This window comes from Salvelinus namaycush, chromosome 24 (assembly GCF_016432855.1).
Source record: "Salvelinus namaycush isolate Seneca chromosome 24, SaNama_1.0, whole genome shotgun sequence".
NCBI classification, from domain to species: Eukaryota; Metazoa; Chordata; class Actinopteri; order Salmoniformes; family Salmonidae; genus Salvelinus; species Salvelinus namaycush.
Genome location: NC_052330.1, coordinates 30,446,135 through 30,470,559, shown reverse-complemented (window position 1 = coordinate 30,470,559; position 24,425 = coordinate 30,446,135). Strand labels below are relative to the sequence as shown.

The window sequence follows — 24,425 nt, the reverse complement described above, 5'->3', positions numbered from 1 at the left end:
CACCTTCTCTCTCTACCACACCTCTCTCTCTACCACACCTTCTCTCTCTACCACACCTTCTCTCTCTACCACACCTTCTCTCTCTACCACACCTCTCTCTCTACCACACCTTCTCTCTCTCTACCACACCTCTCTCTCTACCACACCTTCTCTCTCTCTACCACACCTCTCTCTACTACACCTTCTTTCTCTCTCTCTCTGCACCTCTCTTCCCTTCTCTCTCTCCGTCTCTCTGCCCTTCTTTCTCTCACTCTCTATCTCTCTCCAACCCTATCCCTTTGTCTATTTCTTTCCCCTATCTTTCATGCTTTCTTTAATGCTATTTCAATCTATCAGACTACATGTGTATTATATCTCCTATACAATAAGGATATGATCTCTTCCTTACTGTCACCCTGAGTCAGTTCAAGTGAAAAGTGGGCCCTTGTCTGATCCAGTCAGCAATGAGTCAGAGCCCTCATCCACAAGGCTAGGTGTCAGATGTCTTTCTATGCCACTTGATTTAGGCATTGCTGCTTTGCTTATCACAGAATAATGCAGTCTGGCCTAGCATCCTGTGATTATGTGTCCCATTCATTACACTGTGGAGTGCCAGGCACAGCCATGAGAGCAGCACAGCATCTGAGGCTGTGGGAGAAAGATATGCATTGTGGGCACGATGGAGTGGAGCCCTTGGCTTTTTCAGACAGCCTGGAATGGATCGATGGTTTCAGTTGCCTCTCTCTCTCTCTCTCTCTCTCTCTCTCTCTCTCTCTCTCTCTCTCTCTCTCTCTCTCTCTCTCTCGTGGTCATACTCCTTTGTGGAGGTGACAGTGAGAGAGAGAGTGGCCACTTTGTGAGGACATGGTCTTGCTCTGTGGCAGTCCGTCTCTGTGTGAACCATCATCCTCATAATCATCACCAGCATCATCATCGCCATCATCACCATAATAATCACTAGAGCGTCGCGGGGAAATTCCATGTTCTGTACATTCATCTCCTCTTAAAGACAGTGTGGGCTGCAGAGTGGGCCAAGAAGGAGGAGAAATTAGTCTCTGCTTCACTATCTGTCTCTCTGCTTTGTCTCTCTCAAACCTCTCTCTGCCTTGTCTCTGCTTTGTCTCTCTCAGCCCTCTCTCTGTCTCTCTGCTTTGTCTCTCTCTCAACCCTCTCTCTGTCTCTCTGCTCTGTCAATCTCTCTCAACACTCTCTCTGTCTCTCTGCTTTGTCTCTCTCTCTCAACCCTCTCTATGTCTCTCTGCTTTGTCTCTCTCTCAACCCTCTCTCTGTCTCTCTGCTTTGTCTCTCTCAAACCTCTCTCTGTCTCTCTGCTTTGTCAGTATCTCTCAACCCTCTCTCTGTCTCTCTGCTTTGTATCTCTCTCTCAACCCTCTCTCTGTCTCTCTGCTTTGTCTCTCTCTCTCAACCCTCTCTCTGTCTCTCTGCTTTGTCTCTCTCTTAACCCTCTCTCTGTCTCTGCTTTGTCTCTCTGTCAACCCTCTCTCCATCCCTCTCTCTGTCTCTCTCTGCTTTGTCTCTCTCTCACAACTCTCTCTCTGTCTCTCTGCTTAGTCTCTCTCTCTCAACCCTCTCTCTGTCTCTCTGCTTTGTCTCTCTCTCAACCCTCTCTCTGTCTCTCTGCTCTGTCAATCTCTCTCAACACTCTCTCTGTCTCTCTGCTTTGTCTCTCTCTCTCAACCCTCTCTCTGTCTCTCTGCTTTGTCTCTCTCTCAACCCTCTCTCTGTCTCTCTGCTTTGTCTCTCTCAACCCTCTCTCTGTCTCTCTGCTTTGTCAATATCTCTCAACCCTCTCTCTGTCTCTCTGCTTTGTATCTCTCTCTCAACCCTCTCTCTGTCTCTCTGCTTTGTCTCTCTCTCTCAACCCTCTCTCTGTCTCTCTGCTTTGTCTCTCTCTTAACCCTCTCTCTGTCTCTGCTTTGTCTCTCTGTCAACCCTCTCTCCATCCCTCTGCTTTGTCCCTCTCTCTGTCTCTCTCTGCTTTGTCTCTCTCTCACAACTCTCTCTCTGTCTCTCTGCTTAGTCTCTCTCTCTCAACACTCTCTCTGTCCCTCTGCTTTGTCTCTCTCTCTCAACCCTCTCTCTGTCTCTCTGCTTTCTCTCTCTCTCAACCCTCTCTCTGTCTCTCTGCTTTGTCTCTCTCTCTCAACCCTCTCTCTGTCTCTCTGCTTTGTCTCTCTCTCAACCCTCTCTCTGTCTCTCTGCTTTGTCTCTCGCTCTCAACCCTCTCTCTGTCTCTCTGATTGATCTCTCTCAATCCGCTCTCCGTCTCTCTGCTTTGTCTTTTTCGCAACCTTCTCTCTGTCTCTCTGCTTAGTCTCTCTCTCACAACTCTCTCTCTGCCTCTCTGCTTTGTCTCTCTCTCAACCCTCTCTCTGTCTCTCTGCTTTGTCTCTCTCTCACAACTCTCTCTGTCTCTCTGCTTTGTCTCTCTCTCAACACTCTATCCGTCTCTCTGCTTTGTCTCTCTCTCTGTCTCTTCTTTATCTCTCTATCAACCCTCTCTCTGCCTCTGCTTTGTCTCTCTCTCAACCCCCTCTCTTTCTCTCTGCTTTGTCTCTCTGCTTTGTCTCTCTATCAAACCTCTCTCTGTCTCTTCTTTGTCTCTCTATCAACCCTCTCTCTGTCTCTCTGCTTTGTCTCTCTCTCAACCCTCTCTCTGTCTCTCTGCTTTGTCTCTCGCTCTCAACCCTCTCTCTGTCTCTCTGATTGATCTCTCTCTCAATCCGCTCTCCGTCTCTCTGCTTTGTCTTTTTCGCAACCTTCTCTCTGTCTCTCTGCTTAGTCTCTCTCTCACAACTCTCTCTCTGCCTCTCTGCTTTGTCTCTCTCTCAACCCTCTCTCTGTCTCTCTGCTTTGTCTCTCTCTCACAACTCTCTCTGTCTCTCTGCTTTGTCTCTCTCTCAACACTCTATCCGTCTCTCTGCTTTGTCTCTCTCTCTGTCTCTTCTTTGTCTCTCTATCAACCCTCTCTCTGCCTCTGCTTTGTCTCTCTCTCAACCCCCTCTCTTTCTCTCTGCTTTGTCTCTCTGCTTTGTCTCTCTATCAAACCTCTCTCTGTCTCTTCTTTGTCTCTCTATCAACCCTCTCTCTGCCTCTGCTTTGTCTCTCTCTCAACCCCCTCTCTTTCTCTCTGCTTTGTCTCTCTCTCAACCCCCTCTCTTTCTCTCTGCTTTGTCTCTCTCTCAACCCCCTCTCTTTCTCTCTGCTTTGTCTCTCTGCTTTGTCTCTCTCTCAAACCTCTCTCTGTCTCTTCTTTGTCTCTCTATCAACCCTCTCTCTGTCTCTTCTTTGTCTCTCTATCAACCCTCTCTCTGTCTCTTCTTTGTCTCTCTCTCAATCCTCTCTCCGTTTCTCTGCTTTGTCTCTCTTTCAACCCTCTCTCTGTCTCTCTGCTTTGTCCGTCTCTCAACCCTCTCTCTTCATCTCTGCTTTTTCTCTCCTCTCCATTCTCTCTCTCCTCTTTCCCTCCTACCATCTAATTACAGTGCTCCCTTGCTCTCTTCTCCATCCTTCTTTAATTTGATCTGCCTCTCCCTCCCTCCCTCAATCCCTCCATTTGTCCATCTCTCTGACAGAGTCCTGATGGTGACATGGATGACAGCAGTACTCTTGACCTGAGTGTGAGCCGGGGGCAGCCGGGGGGTCCGGAGGGGAGTGGCACGGTGCTAACCCCCCTGCAGCCCATGTCCACCCAGCGCCAGGCCCTGCTCAACAGCAGCCGCTGCTACCAGATGAGTGAGGCCGACTGCTGGGACCTGCCCGTGGACTACACCAAGATCAAGCGCATCACCGACGACGATCACAAAGAGGTATGGGGAAGGACCGCAGCATTATGGGTATTGTATTCATTTTTTTTTTTTTTTTGTGTTCAATATTCAAATCTATTGAACAGAGTGGTGCTGTATTTTATTTCAATGTTCTCTTACAGTGGAGACACAATTCAAAGATGATTTATGCAGAACATATTTTACTCCCTGTGAGCGTTCAATATTCCCGATTGAGCCATAGACAGAACACAGGTAATCATAGCCGCGGGAAGTAGGGGTGCTGAGGGTGCTGCAACACCCCTGAAAAATCGGAATAAAAAAATATTTGTTCACTAAAGTAGTGCACTGGGCCTTTTCTAGTATTAGCGGACTGATATAGACGTCTGTAGCTCGGGCAACAACAAAACATACCAGCACCTATGCTTTGGCAAAAAAGCTAGTTGTATAATTAGGAACAGAATCCTGCAAGATTCAAATGTTGGAATTGTAATAGTTGTTACCTTGTCCCTTTCTCTGTGATGTCATTCTAATGGAATCCAGAAAGAACAAAACCCTGTCCTCAAACATTTACATCAAAAGATGGAAAGTTATGAGCAAAGACACAAAACATCCATATCAAGTTAAATATTTTTCTTGATCAAGTAACATAAAAACAACCACTTTTTGTGCATCTTTACAAACCACTTAGTGTACATTATTGTATTGTACATAGGCTGGTCATCTAGGTTTGTAGACGTTCCGTCACCATGCAGAAAAACTATGCAAAATCAAGTACATTCAGACACCAAGTGGTTAGTGATGATGTGGTGATGTGATGATGTGATGATGTGATGAGGTGATGATGTGATGATGTGGTGAGGTGATGATGTGATGATGTGATGATGTGATGATGTGGTGATGTGATGATGTGATGATGTGGTGAGGTGATGATGTGGTGATGTGGTGATGTGATGATGTGGTGATGTGATGATGTGGTGATGTGATGATGTGATGATGTGGTGAGGTGATGATGTGGTGATGTGATGATGTGGTGATGTGATGATGTGGTGATGTGGTGATGTGATGATGTGGTGATGAGGTGATGATGTGGTGATGTGGTGATGTGGTGATGTGATGATGTGGTGATGTGGTGATGTGATGATGTGATGATGTGGTGATGTGGTGATGTGATGATGTGGTGATGTGATGATGTGATGATGTGATGATGTGGATCAGTTGGTGGAGCATGGTGCGTCCAATGCTATGGTTGTTGGTTGGTTGTTGGTTGGTTGGTTGTTGGTTGTTGGTTTGAATCCCATGGGGGACCAGTATGATAATGTATGCACTCACTACTGTAAGTTGCTCTGGATAAGAGTGTCTACTGGAATGGAAAAGGAATGAATAGATCATTTCAGTCTTCACATAGGAATGAGTTACATTTGCAAAGTATTTCAAGAAACTGGAAAACATATATCAAGCAAGTATTTTTATATTCCACAAGTATTATTAGATGAACTGTTTTGTACAGATACTTATCAGACTCAAGATACAAATGCTGGTAAAACATTCAAATACATTTCATTTAGTTTAAATATTTCCCGGAACTAGTGCACTGGGCCTTTGCTAGTCCTGTATGAGCGGCCCGATATAGACGTCTTCAGAGCAGGGACATTTTTTTTTGCAAAAACATTGCAGCACCCCCACCCCCAAACTACTTCCCACGGCTATGCAGGTAATGCTGATTTGACTTGGCTCACCCAGGGGAAAGGGGGGGGGGGGGGGGGGGGGGGGTATCCAGTATCCACTGATAGTCTTTCAGTGACATCTAGTGGATTCTGCTGGTACTGCATTGACTTAATGGGTGAATCTCAATTGTTTTTCCTTTATTCCTCACACCCTGCTTCTCAAGACACAGAGCAGAAGATGAGGTTCCTTCCCTCGGAGAGGCAGGGAAGGAAAGAAGAGATGAGGAATCAAGGAAATACAATTGAGATTCCCCCAATGAATCAGTGAAGCGCCCTATTGTGGATTCATGGTTGGTGAGATCACAGGAGGTTGTTGGCACCTTCATTGGGGAGGATGGGCTCGTGGTAATGACTGGAGCGGAATTCATGGAATGGTATCAAATACATCAAAATACATGGTTTCCATGTGTTTGATGCCATTCCATTCACCCCGTTCCAGCCATTATTATGAGACATCCTCCCCTCAGCAGCCTCCTGTGGGGAGATACATTGAGGATCAGCAGCATTATATGATTAATGGCTGGTAGATCATCTTTACACCTTGTACTCTGAATCTCTGATATTACACAAAGCAAACCAAGCAGTACATTTATACATTTGCAGTGTCTGATTAAAACGCTTGAAGTTGAGGGGTTTAATCGTAAGAGTTATTGGGCTTGCTAATTGAGCATGGATTAAACAATTCCAGTATTTTGTATTTCTATTTATTATGGATCCCGATTAGCAGCTACTCTTCCTGGGGTCCAGCAAAATGAAGGCAGTTTTTACAAGTGGAGCATGAGTACACAGATTAAGAGGAGAGGGTTTCTTTGGGATAATTGCTTTATAAATATAAGTAATAGGATCTGCTGAGTAATTAAAAAAAATTGGGATGTGAGATGTGCATATGAATTATAATCATGCAATGAAACAAATAATCTAGGACGTGCAATATGAATCTATGGTCTCCATTGTGACATGATGTAGTCTTCTTTTCTTTCATCCCTCCACCAGGAGGAGGACCTGGACCCGTTCCAGGACCTTCTAGATGAAAATCACTACGGAGGGGACGTGACCATGCCCAGCCCAAAACACAAGTACGCCCCCTGCAAGGAGGGCAAGGAGGAGCTCATCACGTAAGTCCAAAACAAGCTTATTTCCTCATCACCTCGTTACTACTTTACAGCCTTTATACCTTTACCTAGTGATCATTTTCCTCATCTAATGTTATCATTGTGTGTAATCTAATGTTATCATTGTGTGTAATCTAATGCTATCATTGTGTGTAATCTAATGGCATCATTGTGTGTAATCTAATGGCATCATTGTGTGTAATCTAATGTTATCATTGTGTGTAATCTAATGTTATCATTGTGTGTAATCTAATGTTATCATTGTGTGTAATCTAATGGCATCATTGTGTGTAATCTAATGGCATCATTGTGTGTAATCTAATGTTATCATTGTGTGTAATCTAATGTCATCATTGTGTGTAATCTAATGTTATCCATGTGTGTAATCTAATGTTATCATTGTGTGTAATCTAATGGCATCATTGTGTGTAATCTAATGTCATCATTGTGTGTAATCTAATGTCATCATTGTGTGTAATCTAATGTCATCATTGTGTGTAATCTAATGTCATCACTGTGTGTAATCTAATGTTATCATTGTGTGTAATCTAATGTCATCATTGTGTGTAATCTAATTTCATCACTGTGTGTAATCTAATGTTATCATTCTGTGTAATTTAAATCAGGGGCGCAACTTTGGTTTTAGAAGTGGGGGGGATATAATTATTATAATTATATTCTTTATCCAGTCGGATTAACACTCCAAACAGCTTACCCGACCGCATGGTCCTAAAGCACACCGTAGCCTCGTTTTGTATCACATTCCATTGATAAAACTGGGGGGGACAAAAATACAATTTCAGAATGTGGGGGGGACATGTCCCCCCGTCCCCAGTGAAAGTTGCGCCCCTGAATCTAATGTCATCATTGTGTTATCTACTGTCATCCTTGTGTGTTTGTGTGTTCTCTAGTCTCTCCAGCTACCAGCTAGCTGACAAAAGCATCTGCAGTATGATGATGACCAATGCGCAAGACCTCAAGTAAGCAGAACCTTATTCCTTCAATGTCTCTGATATACAGTAGACCTTGATGAGTTTTATATTTTATTCTCTAGTTTCACAGCAGACCAATAGCCTGATAGTGTCGATGCTGTCAGCTTTGGTATTACCCTGTCCCCTGTAGTCACGCTCCTTGTCCCCTCTCTGTCCCAGGTGTCCCACTCCAGGATGTGACGGGTCTGGACACATCACTGGGAACTACGCCTCGCACAGGAGGTAGCTTGCACACCATCATAATGACAAAAAGACACGCAGTACATTCAGCAGCCCCCAACACCTCAGATTGTAGTGCAGGGCGAGGCTAGTATATACATATACACTACCGTTCAAAAATTTGGGGTCAGTTAGAAATGTCCTTGTTTTTGAAAGAAAAGCACATTTTTTGTCCATTAAAATAACATCCAATTAATCATAAATAGAGCTGGAAATGGCAGTTTTTTTAATGAAATATCTACATACAGTGGGGAAAAAAGTATTTAGTCAGCCACCAATTGTGCAAGTTCTCCCACTTAAAAAGATGAGAGAGACCTGTAATTTTCATCATAGGTACACTTCAACTATGACAGACAAAATTATTTTAAAAAATCCAGAAAATCACATTGTAGGATTTTTTATGAATTTCTTTGCAAATTATGGTGGAAAATAAGTATTTGGTCACCTACAAACAAGCAAGATTTCTGGCTCTCACAGACCTGTAACTTCTTCTTTAAGAGGCTCCTCTGTCCTCCACTCGTTACCTGTATTAATGGCACCTGTTTGAACTTGTTATCAGTATAAAAGACACCTGTCCACAACCTCAAACAGTCACACTCCAAACTCCACTATGGCCAAGACCAATGAGCTGTCAAAGGACACCAGAAACAAAATTGTAGACCTGCACCAGGCTGGGAAGACTGAATCTGCAATAGGTAAGCAGCTTGGTTTGAAGAAATCAACTGTGGGAGCAATTATTAGGAAATGGAAGACATACAAGACCACTGATAATCTCCCTCGATCTGGGGCTCCACGCAAGATCTCACCCCGTGGGGTCAAAATGATCACAAGAACGGTGAGCAAATATCCCAGAACCACACGGGGGGACCTAGTGAATGACCTGCAGAGAGCTGGGACCAAAGTAACAAAGCCTACCATCAGTAACACACTACGCCGCCAGGGACTCCTGCAGTGCCAGACATGTCCCCCTGCTTAAGCCAGTACATGTCCAGGCCCGTCTGAAGTTTGCTAGAGAGCATTTGGATGATCCAGAAGAAGATTGGGAGAATGTCATATGGTCAGATGAAACCAAAATATAACTTTTTGGTAAAAACTCAACTCGTCGTGTTTGGAGGACAAAGAATGCTGAGTTGCATCCAAAGAACACCATACCTACTGTGAAGCATGGGGGTGGAAACATCATGCTTTGGGGCTGTTTTTCTGCAAAGGGAGCAGGACGACTGATCCGTGTAAAGGAAAGAATGAATGGGGCCATGTATCGTGAGATTTTGAATGAAAACCTCCTTCCATCAGCAAGGGCATTGAAGATGAAACGTGGCTGGGTCTTTCAGCATGACAATGATCCCAAACACACCGCCCGGGCAATGAAGGAGTGGCTTTGTAAGAAGCATTTCAAGGTCCTGGAGTGGCCTAGCCAGTCTCCAGATCTCAACCCCATATAAAATCTTAGGAGGGAGTTGAAAGTCCGTGTTGCCCAGCAACAGCCCCAAAACATCACTGCTCTAGAGGAGATCTGCATGGAGGAATGGGCCAAAATACCAGCAACAGTGTGTGAAAACCTTGTGAAGACTTACAGAAAACGTTTGACCTCTGTCATTGCCAACAAAGGGTATATAACAAAGTATTGAGATAAACTTTTGTTATTGACCAAATACTTATTTTCCACCATAATTTGAAAATAAATTCATTAAAAATCCTACAATGTGATTTTCTGGATTTTTTTCCCTCATTTTGTCTGTCATAGTTGAAGTGTACATTACATTGTAAATTACAGGCCTCTCTCATCTTTTTAAGTGGGAGAACTTGCACAATTGGTGGCTGACTAAATACTTTTTTGCCCCACTGTAGGTGTACAGAGGCCTATTATCAGCAACCGTCATTCCTGTGTTCCAATGGCATGTTGTGTTAGCTAATCCAAGTTTATCATTTTAAAAGGCTAATTGATCATTAAAAAAACCTTTTGCAATTATGTTAGCACAGCTGAAAACTGTTGTCCTGATTAAAGAAGCAATAAAACTGGTCTTCTTTAGACTAGTTGAGTATCTGGAGCATCAGCATTTGTGGGGTTGATTACAGGCTCAAAATGGCCAGAATCAAAAATCTTTCTTATGAAACTCGTCAGTCTATTCTTGTTCGGAGAAATGAAGGCTATTCCAAGCGAGAAATTCTGCCTCAGTTGTGCACTGGGGCCTCCCACTCCTCTTTCTATTCTGGTTAGAGCCAGTTTGCGTTGTTCTGTGAAGGGAGTAGTACACAGCGTTTTACGCCCATGTTGACTCCAATGCTTCCCACAGTTGTGTCAAGTTGGCTGGATGTCCTTTGGATGGTGGACCATTCTTGATACCCACAGGAAACTGTTGAGCGTGAAAAACCCAGCAGCGTTGCAGTTCTTGACACACTCGAACCGGTGCACCTGGCACCTACTACCATACCCCGTTCAAAGGCACTTAAATATTTAGTCTTGCCCATCCACGCATTGAATGGCGCACATACACACTCCATGTCTTAAGGCTTAAACATCCTTCTTTAACCTGTCTCCTCCCCTTCATATACACTGGTTGAAGAGGATTTAAGAGGTGACATCAATAAGGGATCATAGCTTTCACCTGGTCAGTCTGCTACAGTATGTCATGGATGTCCTAATGTTTTGTACACTAAGTGTACAGTATATGACATATTTGTATACCTGACAGCTGGATTGGTGTGTGGATTGTTTAGACTTATCTGTTTTCAGTTCCACTAAGCTCTGATAGTAATTTATAACCGTCTATAAATGTCTTTGTATAGACCCTTTTCCGTACACGACACACTGACTTCATGCATAGATGCGCGCAACTCTTGTCGGCAGTGAAAAAGCCACCGCCATCTGTGCCCATTCAACATCGCCTAGATTACATTTTTTATTACTTCTAATAAAATGGGCTTCTCATACGCTTACAATTAGGTTTTGATTTTTGCTTTAACAGTCGCTTAGATTACATTTGGCTGTGATCTTTGCAAAATATCTATTTTGGATGCAGCAGTTGTTAGCTAGAATGCTAAAGCTCATCGATATAGGCTGTAGCAAAAGCTAGCCAAAGAGCCATTTTACTGGTTGAAGTGGTAAGTATAATGCAGCTGACTTGTGATGATGACACAGACATTATATTAAGCAGGGCATTCATACAAGCCTTAAAATACAATTACAATCCAAAAGGAGTGTGAAATTCACTCATAAGCAACATCTAAATAGAGGCTTTTTTTGCTGGCGGTCTATAAGAACTCCCCCTTCAAATCAAATTTGATTGGTCACATACACATATTTAGCAATGTTATTGTGGGTGTAGCAAAATGCTTGTGTTTCTAGCTCCAACAGTGCAGTAATATCTAACAATTCACAACAATACGCACAAATCTAAAAGTAAAAGAATGTAATTAAGAAACATATAAATATTAGGATGAGCAATGTCGGAATGGCATTGACTAAAATACAGTAGAATAGCTCCAACTTGCAAGCATCGCCCTCTTGACACAGAAAGGGGTCTATAGGCTACATGGTTTGTCTTGAAATCATCTGAAACTGACTTTACAGATTCTGAGAAGTGATGAACTCCACATGCACTGACGTTGTAATCATACTCTTAAGATGGTAGTGAACTGCACAAGACCTTTCCCCTCTAGTCTGTCAGGCTGTCCACGGGCCAAGAAGAGCGGGATCAAGATACTGCACAGCAAGGAGGACAAGGACGACCAGGAGCCAATCAGGTGTGGCTTTGGAATGGATGGATAGTGTATCGTATCTTGTTAATTTGTCATATTCTCGAAGCCATAGTCCTTTATTTCACCTCATATTTCCCTACAGCCAGGGTGGTACACGTAGTGAGTACAGTACAGTAAGATTATCTTTCAGATACTTCTGGCATTTGGTAAAGTATTGCCATAAAATTAAGTGAATATTACCCTGCCGCGAATCATCTATTACCTTGCCGCGAATCACCCAATCTCTGCAAAACTGTTGCTGTTGCTGCCACCTCTATCCCTGCGAGGTTCACTGGATCTACAGTATCATCATCATTAACATTTCAATCATAATTAACACTGATCTCCCCACTGCCGGGGTGGAGCGGTCCCCAGACACGCTGTGCTCATTCTAAATCAGCCAAAATGTCACTCTGAAGGACATACCAATGTAAAACCACGGGTAAATGTTATAACCTGGGGGATGGTTTTTATTAGAGTAGCTAATATTTTTCTAGTAATTTCACTATGAATCACAGTTAGCAGGTGCAGGTGTGCTGCAGGTGAGATGAGCGAGGTTGTGACCCCTCCTTTCCCCAGGTGTCCCGTCCCAGGCTGTGACGGACAGGGTCATGTGACGGGGAAGTACGCGTCCCACCGCAGCGCGTCAGGCTGCCCCCTGGCGGCCAAACGGCAGAAGGACGGCTACGTTAACGGCTCCCAGTTTGCCTGGAAGTCCGGGAAGACAGATGGCATGTCGTGCCCAACCCCGGGCTGCGATGGATCGGGACATGTCAGTGGGAGTTTCCTGACACATCGGAGGTGGGTGCGGCTCTGCACGGCTGTGATGTACACAAGCAACTGTGTATAAATGTAATCAAGTACCAGATCAAGAATGTAAATGATGTGCTTGAGACCAGCGTTGGAGTCATGTCATGTGATTTTATTCACCAGTCTCTCCGGCTGTCCCCGTGCCACCTCTGCCATGAAGAAAGCCAGAATGACTGGAGTTGAAATGTTGACAATCAAGCAACGGGCAAGCAAAGGTAAGCTAACGCTCTAATACCAGCAGGAACCCTTGACTAGGCCACTAGCTGGTTTACTCAACAAATATTCAAGCTTAATCTAATCTTAAATTCTATTTCATGTTTCCTTTCTTCTAGGAATAGAAAAAGATGAGGAAATCAAACAGCTGGATGAAGAAATCAAAGATCTAAACGAATCGAACAATCAAGTGGAATCAGACATGATTAAACTTAGGACACAAGTAAGATTCATTCATTATTCATTTGAGATTCATTCATTATTATTTATTATTTATTATAGGGTAGTAAGTAATGCTGAGTTTGGGCAAGTTTTGAAACAGGTTGCTGGATTAAAGCTTAGACGTTGATGTTTCAACCCCCCAAGTAACTGCGATACGAAAATGGCATGCATATTAGGAAGTGCCTCAGTGTCAGTCAAAACCCTCTTGTCAAACTGAATATCACAGTGCTTCATCTAAATACAATGTATTTTTCCCCTTTCCCAGATCACCACTATGGAGACTAACCTGAAGTCCATAGAGGACGAGAACAAAGTGATTGAGCAGCAGAATGACTCCTTACTGCATGAGCTAGCCAACCTCAGCCACTCTCTCATCAACAGCTTAGCTAATATCCAGCTCCCACATATGGTACGTACCAACACAACCTGGCACAACCTGGCACAACCTGGCCTATAACAGTTACTGTCAGACAAGCACTGTGTCAACTAATGATCTAAGCTGCATTTACATTTTCTGGATAAGCACTTTGTGACATCTGAGCTGGATAAGCACTTTGTGACATCTGAGCTGGATAAGCACTTTGTGACATCTGAGCTGGACAAGAACTTTGTGACATCTGTTGATGTAAAAGGGGCTTTATAAATACATTTGATTTCATTTAATTTAGTGGACACTCTTATCCAGAGCGACAGTTAGTGCATTCATCTTAAGATAGCTAGGTGGGATAACCACATATCACAGTCATACTAAGTACACTTCTCCTCAGTAAAGTAGCTATCAGCAGAGTCAGAGCTACTAAGGTGGGGGGATGCCATAGAAATAAAGAAAAGGGTTACGGGGGAATAGGATGTGGGGTTAGGGAATAAAGAGATAGTAGATGGTACACTTGAGAGCATGCCAATTTCATGTTCCATAATTGGAAGTGTGTTGAAACCACTGAGCTATAAAAGAACGGTTGAAACCACTGAGCTATAAAAGAACGGTTGAAACCCAGGGCCATTTGTATCTGATTAGTCAATGTAACCGAGTTTAAAAAGACATGGTCATATCATGATATCGGCTTATTCCACTCATTCTACCAAATTGGATATGTTTATTACCATAGTGATTGTTTGCTGATGCCTGAAATGGAACACTTGAAACATATGAAAATATACATGTTATGTAATGCTGTAAAAATCATTGCAAAGAGTAACTGACATAAGGGCAGATTCCAATGACATAGTTGGGTTTCCTCATCTGCTTCTTTCTGTTTGTCACTTATTTTCTCAGCTGTTCATGGGCTTCTGTGCTACAACACTTCCCTTACAGACTAGTAATTACTAATGCCCCCCCCCCCCCCCCCCCCCCCCCCCCCCGCTGCCTTGTTGTGTCATGTGCCTGTATTATCCAATAACACCTCTTGTGTAAGAAGACGAACAGGGCTGATTGGATACTGCCTGATCTAAAAGGCACCAAAGTTGCTTATTAATAACTGAAATCCCTCCCTCTGAATATGGCTCCCTGTTCGCCACCGATTCCCGCAAGGGGATCACGTTTTATTACGGTTATAACGCATTTTGCTAGTGTGGAGCCATATCGGTTTGTGCCTTAGCTAACTGACATAGTCATTGTTATGCCAAACGTCATGATATGACAACAACTATTAGCAAGATAGCACAAAAAGATCTGCGACCAGGCTAGAATGTTGCTCCTTTTTGTACAGCAGGCTAATAGAATTCTATCTCTATTCTCTTCACACCTCTTCCTGTAGAAACCGATGCCACAGAAAGAGGCCCCAGTTAAACATAGCTGCTGTTTACAGATGCCCCACAGAGTAAGAGATTCCATTTCATAGTCTAATTATTATCCTTTAATTCATCACCTTCCTCCCTTTAGTGTTCCTCCTATACTCGTGAACACTCTGTGTATGCATCACAATTATCCATACATGTTGCTGCGTTATACTATGATTCAAGTGTCCCATGACATAAGGCAGTGGTCATGTTGGAGTAACACAACAAGCCATATTTAAACTGTATTATAACCCAGTTATAGGACCAAGTTTGTTCAGCCCACTATTGCATAATTCAATGTCTCTTTGTCTTCTCCTGTTACATTGTGTCTTCCTGTCTGAAAAATGGCTCCCACAACTCCCACGTTACATTAGCTCATTTATGTATGTAATGTCATCATTTCCACTGCATAAGCTAAGCATCAAACATCCATCCATTCCATGAGATGATCAAAATAATCTACACTGACTACGGATGTTTTGGAGTTGCATTAGATGAACTATACCGTACATATGACTATGGAAATTGTCAGATTTTATTAATTTGATTAAGTATTGTATATACACACTTAGTACAACCCAACCACACTGTGTTAGTACAACCCCACTATACTGTGTTAGTACAACCCCACTATACTGTGTTAGTACAACCCCACTATACTGTGTTAGTACAACCCCACTATACTGTGTTAGTACAACCCCACTATACTGTGTTAGTACAACCCCACTATACTGTGTTAGTACAACCTCACTATACTGTGTTAGTACAACCTCACTATACTGTGTTAGTACAACCCCACTATACTGTGTTAGTACAACCCCACTATACTGTGTTAGTACAACCCCACTATACTGTGTTAGTACAACCCCACTATACTGTGTTAGTACAACCCCACTATACTGTGTTAGTACAACCTCATATACTGTGTTAGTACAACCCCACTATACTGTGTTAGTACAACCTCGCTATACTGTGTTAGTACAACCCCACTATACTGTGTTAGTACAACCCCACTATACTGTGTTAGTACAACCTCATATACTGTGTTAGTACAACCCCACTATACTGTGTTAGTACAACCTCACTATACTGTGTTAGTACAACCCCACTATACTGTGTTAGTACAACCCCACTATACTGTGTTAGTACAACCCCACTATACTGTATTAGTACAAGCTCATATACTGTGTTAGTACAACCCCACTATACTGTGTTAGTACAACCCCACTATACTGTGTTAGTACAACCCCACTATACTGTGTTAGTACAACCCCACTATACTGTGTTAGTACAACCCCACTATACTGTGTTAGTACAACCTCACTATACTGTGTTAATACAACCCCACTATACTGTGTTAGTACAACCTCACTATACTGTGTTAGTACAACCTCACTACACTGTGTTAGTACAACCCCACTATACTGTGTTAGTACAACCCCACTATACTGTGTTAGTACAACCCCACTATACTGTGTTAGTACAACCCCACTATACTGTGTTAGTACAACCTCACTATACTGTGTTAGTACAACCCCACTATACTGTGTTAGTACAACCTCACTATACTGTGTTAGTACAACCTCACTATACTGTGTTAGTACAACCTCACTATACTGTGTTAGTACAACCTCACTATACTGTGTTAGTACAACCTCACTATACTGTGTTAGTACAACCCCACTATACTGTGTTAGTACAACCCCACTATACTGTGTTAGTACAACCCCACTATACTGTGTTAGTACAACCCCACTATACTGTGTTAGTACAACCCCACTATACAGTGTTAGTTCAACCTCACTATACTGTGTTAGTACAACCTCACTATACTGTGTTAGTACAACCCCACTATACTGTGTTAGTACAACCCCACTATACTGTGTTAGTACAACCCCACTATACTGTGTTAGTACAACCTCACTATACTGTGTTAGTACAACCCCACTATACTGTGTTATTTGAACCAAACGATATTGTGTTAGTACAACCCCACTATACAACCCCATCCTACTGTGTTAGTACAACCCCACTATACAACCCCATCCTACTGTGTTAGTACAACCTCACTATACTGTGTTAGTACAACCTCATATACTGTGTTAGTACAACCCCACTATACTGTGTTAATACAACCTCACTATACTGTGTTAGTACAACCTCATATACTGTGTTAGTACAACCCCACTATACTGTGTTAGTACAACCTCATATACTGTGTTAGTACAACCCCACTATACTGTGTTAATACAACCTCATATACTGTGTTAGTACAACCCCACTATACTGTGTTAGTACAACCCCACAATACTGTGTTAGCACAACCCCACTATACTGTGTTAGTACAACCCCACTATACTGTGTTAGTACTACCCCACTATACTGTGTTAGTACAACCCACCATGCTGTGTTAGTACAACCCCACTATACTGTGTTAGTACAACCTCACTATACTGTGTTAGTACAAACTCACTATACTGTGTTAGTACAACCTCACTATACTGTGTTAGTACAACCTCACTATACTGTGTTAGTACAACCCCACTATACTGTGTTAGTACAACCCCACTATACTGTGTTATTACAACCCCACTATACTGTGTTATTACAACCCCACTATACTGTGTTAGTACAACCTCACTATACTGTGTTAGTACAACCCCACTATACTGTGTTAGTACAACCCCACTATACTGTGTTAGTACAACCTCACTATAGTGTGTTAGTACAACCTCATATACTGTCTTAGTACAACCTCACTATACTGTGTTAGTACAACCCCACTATACTGTGTTAGTACAACCTCACTATACTGTGTTAGTACAACCCCACTATACTGTGTTAGTACAACCCCACTATACAGTGTTAGTACAACCTCACTATACTGTGTTAGTACAACCCCACTATACTGTGTTAGTACAACCTCATATACTGTGTTAGTACAACCCCACTATACTGTGTTAGTACAACCTCATATACTGTGTTAGTACAACCCCACTATACTGTGTTAGTACAACCTCATATACTGTGTTAGTACAACCCCACTATACTGTGTTAGTACAACCTCACTATACTGTGTTAGTACAACCTCATATACTGTGTTAATACAACCCCACTATACTGTGTTAATACAACCTCATATACTGTGTTAGTACAACCCCACTATACTGTGTTAGTACAACCTCATATACTGTGTTAGTACAACCCCACTATACTGTGTTAGTACAACCTCACTATACTGTGTTAGTACAACCTCATATACTGTGTTAATACAACCCCACTATACTGTGTTAATACAACCTCATATACTGTGTTAGTACAACCCCACTATACTGTGTTAGTACAACCTCACTATACTGTGTTAGTACAACCTCACTATACTGTGTTAGTACAACCCCACTATACTGTGTTAGTACAACCTCACTATACTGTGTTAGTACAACCTCACTATACTGTGTTAGTACAACCCCACTATACTGTGTTAGTACAACCTCACTATACTGTGTTAGTACAACCCCACTATACTGTGTTAGTACAACCTCACTATACTGTGTTAGTACAACCTCACTATACTGTGTTATTACAACCCCACTATACTGTGTTAGTACAACCCCACTATACTGTGTTAGTACAACCTCACTATACTGTGTTAGTACAACCTCACTATACTGTGTTATTACAACCCCACTATACTGTGTTAGTACAACCCCACTATACTGTGTTAGTACAACCTCACTATACTGTGTTAGTACAACCTCACTATACTGTGTTAGTACAACCTCACTATACTGTGTTAGTACAACCCCACTATACTGTGTTAGTACAACCTCACTATACTGTGTTAGTACAACCTCACTATACTGTGTTAGTACAACCTCACTATACTGTGTTAGTACAACCCCACTATACTGTGTTAGTACAACCTCACTATACTGTGTTAGTACAACCTCACTATACTGTGTTAGTACAACCTCACTATACTGTGTTAGTACAACCCCACTATACTGTGTTAGTACAACCCCACAATACTGTGTTAGTACAACTCCACAATACTGTGTTAGTACAACCCCACTATACTGTGTTAGTACAACCCCACTATACTGTGTTAGTACAACCCCACTATACTGTGTTAGTACAACCACACTATACTGTGTTAGTACAACCCCACTATACTGTGTTAGTACAACCCCACTATACTGTGTTAGTACAACCCCACTATACTGTGTTAGTACAACCCCACAATACTGTGTTAGTACAACCCCACTATACTGTGTTAGTACAACCCTACTATACTGTATTAGTACAAGCTCATATACTGTGTTAGTACAACCCCACTATACTGTGTTAGTACAACCTCATATACTGTGTTAGTACAACCCCACTATACTGTGTTAGTACACCCTCACTATACTGTGTTAGTACAACCTCACTATACTGTGTTAGTACAACCCCACAATACTGTGTTAGTACAACCCCACTATACTGTGTTAGTACAACCCCACTATACTGTGTTAGTACAACCCCACTATACTGTGTTAGTACAACCCACCATGCTGTGTTAGTACAACCTCACTATACTGTGTTAGTACAACCCCACTATACTGTGTTAGTACAACCTCACTACACTGTGTTAGTACAACCTCACTATACTGTGTTAGTACAACCCCACTATACTGTGTTAGTACAACCTCACTATACTGTGTTAGTACAACCTCACTATACTGTGTTAGTACAACCCCACTATACTGTGTTAGTACAACCTCACTATACTGTGTTAGTACAACCCCACTATACTGTGTTAGTACAACCTCACTATACTGTGTTAGTACAACCTCACTATACTGTGTTATTACAACCCCACTATACTGTGTTAGTACAACCCCACTATACTGTGTTAGTACAACCTCACTATACTGTGTTAGTACAACCTCACTATACTGTGTTATTACAACCCCACTATACTGTGTTAGTACAACCCCACTATACTGTGTTAGTACAACCTCACTATACTGTGTTAGTACAACCTCACTATACTGTGTTAGTACAACCTCACTATACTGTGTTAGTACAACCCCACTATACTGTGTTAGTACAACCTCACTATACTGTGTTAGTACAACCTCACTATACTGTGTTATTACAACCCCACTATACTGTGTTAGTACAACCCCACTATACTGTGTTAGTACAACCTCACTATACTGTGTTAGTACAACCTCACTATACTGTGTTAGTACAACCTCACTATACTGTGTTAGTACAACCTCACTATACTGTGTTAGTACAACCCCACTATACTGTGTTAGTACAACCCCACAATACTGTGTTAGTACAACCCCACAATACTGTGTTAGTACAACCCCACTATACTGTGTTAGTACAACCCCACTATACTGTGTTAGTACAACCCCACTATACTGTGTTAGTACAACCCCACTATACTGTGTTAGTACAACCCCACTATACTGTGTTAGTACAACCCCACTATACTGTGTTAGTACAACCCCACTATACTGTGTTAGTACAACCCCACAATACTGTGTTAGTACAACCCCACTATACTGTGTTAGTACAACCCCACTATACTGTATTAGTACAAGCTCATATACTGTGTTAGTACAACCCCACTATACTGTGTTAGTACAACCTCATATACTGTGTTAGTACAACCCCACTATACTGTGTTAGTACACCCTCACTATACTGTGTTAGTACAACCTCACTATACTGTGTTAGTACAACCCCACAATACTGTGTTAGTACAACCCCACTATACTGTGTTAGTACAACCCCACTATACTGTGTTAGTACAACCCCACTATACTGTGTTAGTACAACCACACTATACTGTGTTAGTACAACCTCACTATACTGTGTTAGTACAACCTCACTATACTGTGTTAGTACAACCTCACTATACTGTGTTAGTACAACCCCACTATACTGTGTTAGTACAACCTCACTATACTGTGTTAGTACAACCTCACTATACTGTGTTAGTACAACCTCACTATACTGTGTTAGTACAACCCCACTATACTGTGTTAGTACAACCCCACAATACTGTGTTAGTACAACTCCACAATACTGTGTTAGTACAACCTCACTATACTGTGTTAGTACAACCCCACTATACTGTGTTAGTACAACCCCACAATACTGTGTTAGTACAACTCCACAATACTGTGTTAGTACAACCCCACTATACTGTGTTAGTACAACCCCACTATACTGTGTTAGTACAACCCCACTATACTGTGTTAGTACAACCACACTATACTGTGTTAGTACAACCCCACTATACTGTGTTAGTACAACCCCACTATACTGTGTTAGTACAACCCCACTATACTGTGTTAGTACAACCCCACAATACTGTGTTAGTACAACCCCACTATACTGTGTTAGTACAACCCTACTATACTGTATTAGTACAAGCTCATATACTGTGTTAGTACAACCCCACTATACTGTGTTAGTACAACCTCATATACTGTGTTAGTACAACCCCACTATACTGTGTTAGTACACCCTCACTATACTGTGTTAGTACAACCTCACTATACTGTGTTAGTACAACCCCACAATACTGTGTTAGTACAACCCCACTATACTGTGTTAGTACAACCCCACTATACTGTGTTAGTACAACCCCACTATACTGTGTTAGTACAACCCACCATGCTGTGTTAGTACAACCTCACTATACTGTGTTAGTACAACCCCACTATACTGTGTTAGTACAACCTCACTACACTGTGTTAGTACAACCTCACTATACTGTGTTAGTACAACCCCACTATACTGTGTTAGTACAACCTCACTATACTGTGTTAGTACAACCTCACTATACTGTGTTAGTACAACCCCACTATACTGTGTTAGTACAACCTCACTATACTGTGTTAGTACAACCCCACTATACTGTGTTAGTACAACCTCACTATACTGTGTTAGTACAACCTCACTATACTGTGTTATTACAACCCCACTATACTGTGTTAGTACAACCCCACTATACTGTGTTAGTACAACCTCACTATACTGTGTTAGTACAACCTCACTATACTGTGTTATTACAACCCCACTATACTGTGTTAGTACAACCCCACTATACTGTGTTAGTACAACCTCACTATACTGTGTTAGTACAACCTCACTATACTGTGTTAGTACAACCTCACTATACTGTGTTAGTACAACCCCACTATACTGTGTTAGTACAACCTCACTATACTGTGTTAGTACAACCTCACTATACTGTGTTATTACAACCCCACTATACTGTGTTAGTACAACCCCACTATACTGTGTTAGTACAACCTCACTATACTGTGTTAGTACAACCTCACTATACTGTGTTAGTACAACCTCACTATACTGTGTTAGTACAACCTCACTATACTGTGTTAGTACAACCCCACTATACTGTGTTAGTACAACCCCACAATACTGTGTTAGTACAACCCCACAATACTGTGTTAGTACAACCCCACTATACTGTGTTAGTACAACCCCACTATACTGTGTTAGTACAACCCCACTATACTGTGTTAGTACAACCCCACTATACTGTGTTAGTACAACCCCACTATACTGTGTTAGTACAACCCCACTATACTGTGTTAGTACAACCCCACTATACTGTGTTAGTACAACCCCACAATACTGTGTTAGTACAACCCCACTATACTGTGTTAGTACAACCCCACTATACTGTATTAGTACAAGCTCATATACTGTGTTAGTACAACCCCACTATACTGTGTTAGTACAACCTCATATACTGTGTTAGTACAACCCCACTATACTGTGTTAGTACACCCTCACTATACTGTGTTAGTACAACCTCACTATACTGTGTTAGTACAACCCCACAATACTGTGTTAGTACAACCCCACTATACTGTGTTAGTACAACCCCACTATACTGTGTTAGTACAACCCCACTATACTGTGTTAGTACAACCCACCATGCTGTGTTAGTACAACCTCACTATACTGTGTTAGTACAACCCCACTATACTGTGTTAGTACAACCTCATATACTGTGTTAGTACAACCCCACTATACTGTGTTAGTACAACCCCACTATACTGTGTTAGTACAACCCCACTATACTGTGTTAGTACAACCTCACTATACTGTGTTAGTACAACCCCACTATACTGTGTTAGTACAACCTCACTATACTGTGTTAGTACAACCCCACTATACTGTGTTAGTACAACCCCACTATACTGTGTTAGTACAACCCCACTATACTGTGTTAGTACAACCTCACTATACTGTGTTAGTACAACCCCACTATACTGTGTTAGTACAACCCCACTATACTGTGTTAGTACAACCTCACTATACAGTGTTAGTACAACCTCACTATACTGTGTTAGTACAACCTCACTATACTGTGTTAGTACAACCCCACTATACTGTGTTAGTACAACCCCACTATACTGTGTTAGTACAACCCCACTATACTGTGTTAGTACAACCTCACTATACTGTGTTAGTACAACCTCACTATACTGTGTTAGTACAACCCCACTATACTGTGTTAGTACAACCCCACTATACTGTGTTAGTACAACCCCACTATACTGTGTTAGTACAACCCCACCACACTGTGTTAGTACAACCCCACTATACTGTGTTATTACAACCTCACTATACTGTGTTAGTACAACCCCACTATACTGTGTTAGTACAACCCCACTATACTGTGTTAGTACAACCTCACTATACAGTGTTAGTACAACCTCACTATACTGTGTTAGTACAACCCCACTATACTGTGTTAGTACAACCCCACTATACTGTGTTAGTACAACGTCACTATACTGTGTTAGTACAACCTCACTATACTGTGTTAGTACAACCCCACTATACTGTGTTAGTACAACCTCACTATACTGTGTTAGTACAACCCCACTATACTGTGTTAGTACAACCTCACTATACTGTGTTAGTACAACCTCACTATACTGTGTTAGTACAACCCCACTATACTGTGTTAGTACAACCTCACTATACTGTGTTAGTACAACCCCACTATACTGTGTTAGTACAACCTCACTATACTGTGTTAGTACAACCTCACTATACTGTGTTAGTACAACCCCACTATACTGTGTTAATACAACCCACCATACTGTCCTGACAATGTTTGCAGCTGTCAATGTCCTTCCCTGATCAATTTTCATTTCCCTCCATTCTCTCTGAAAACAAAATGAATTGATCATCACAATGAAACCATACTGAATCTGACTGCTGTATGTACACTATGCACCATTGTCCTTATTGGTGTTTTTCCCCCCTCACAGGAGCCAATGAATGAACAAAACTTTGACACTTATGTGAGTACTTTGACAGACATGTACACCCATCAGGACCAATACCAGAGTCCAGAGAACAAGGAACTATTGGAGAACATCAAACAAGCAGTGCAAGGCATCCAAGTGTAGTAGCCTATCTTCTGGCCAAAAGGCCCAGTCTGAGGCCAAATCAAATGATGTTAAAGCAACAAATAAAAGTCAAAAGAGAATGGATTATGATTGTTGCTGCTGTAATTTACCGTAGTATTTATTTGATTCATTATGCTGTAATGCTCTGAGCTCCATTGTAATGGGTTTTTTGCCTTGCTTTAAAAATAGTTCCCAATGGCAAAAGTTTCAAAGAACATTCCCGTTTTGTACATTTTCATATGACCTAATATAATGTGATGTACTGTTTATAGCTGCTAATGTATGCACATTTTAGTGTATATGTATTTATTAATTGTAAGCTTGTATCATTCATTATTTTAACGATATTGATAAAAAGGACAAAACTGAGTGCCACAGGCGGGGAGCC

General features: G+C 41.8%; 1 protein-coding gene across 2 annotated transcripts in view; it reads left to right on the top strand.

The window, feature by feature from the left end:
* The window catches only part of LOC120019530 (myelin transcription factor 1-like protein), an 84,241-nt gene extending 60,204 nt beyond the window's left edge, over nt 1-24,037 (top strand). For both annotated transcript variants that reach the window (XM_038962827.1, XM_038962826.1), the window contains 10 exons: nt 3,576-3,824; nt 6,485-6,606; nt 7,515-7,583; nt 7,755-7,817; nt 11,475-11,558; nt 12,132-12,353; nt 12,486-12,577; nt 12,695-12,798; nt 13,063-13,206; nt 23,897-24,037. In XM_038962827.1, the coding sequence (XP_038818755.1) occupies nt 3,576-3,824; nt 6,485-6,606; nt 7,515-7,583; nt 7,755-7,817; nt 11,475-11,558; nt 12,132-12,353; nt 12,486-12,577; nt 12,695-12,798; nt 13,063-13,206; nt 23,897-24,037 (1,290 nt within the window). The remainder of the gene's footprint in view (nt 1-3,575; nt 3,825-6,484; nt 6,607-7,514; nt 7,584-7,754; nt 7,818-11,474; nt 11,559-12,131; nt 12,354-12,485; nt 12,578-12,694; nt 12,799-13,062; nt 13,207-23,896) is intronic.
* The last annotated feature ends 388 nt before the right edge of the window (nt 24,038-24,425 follow it).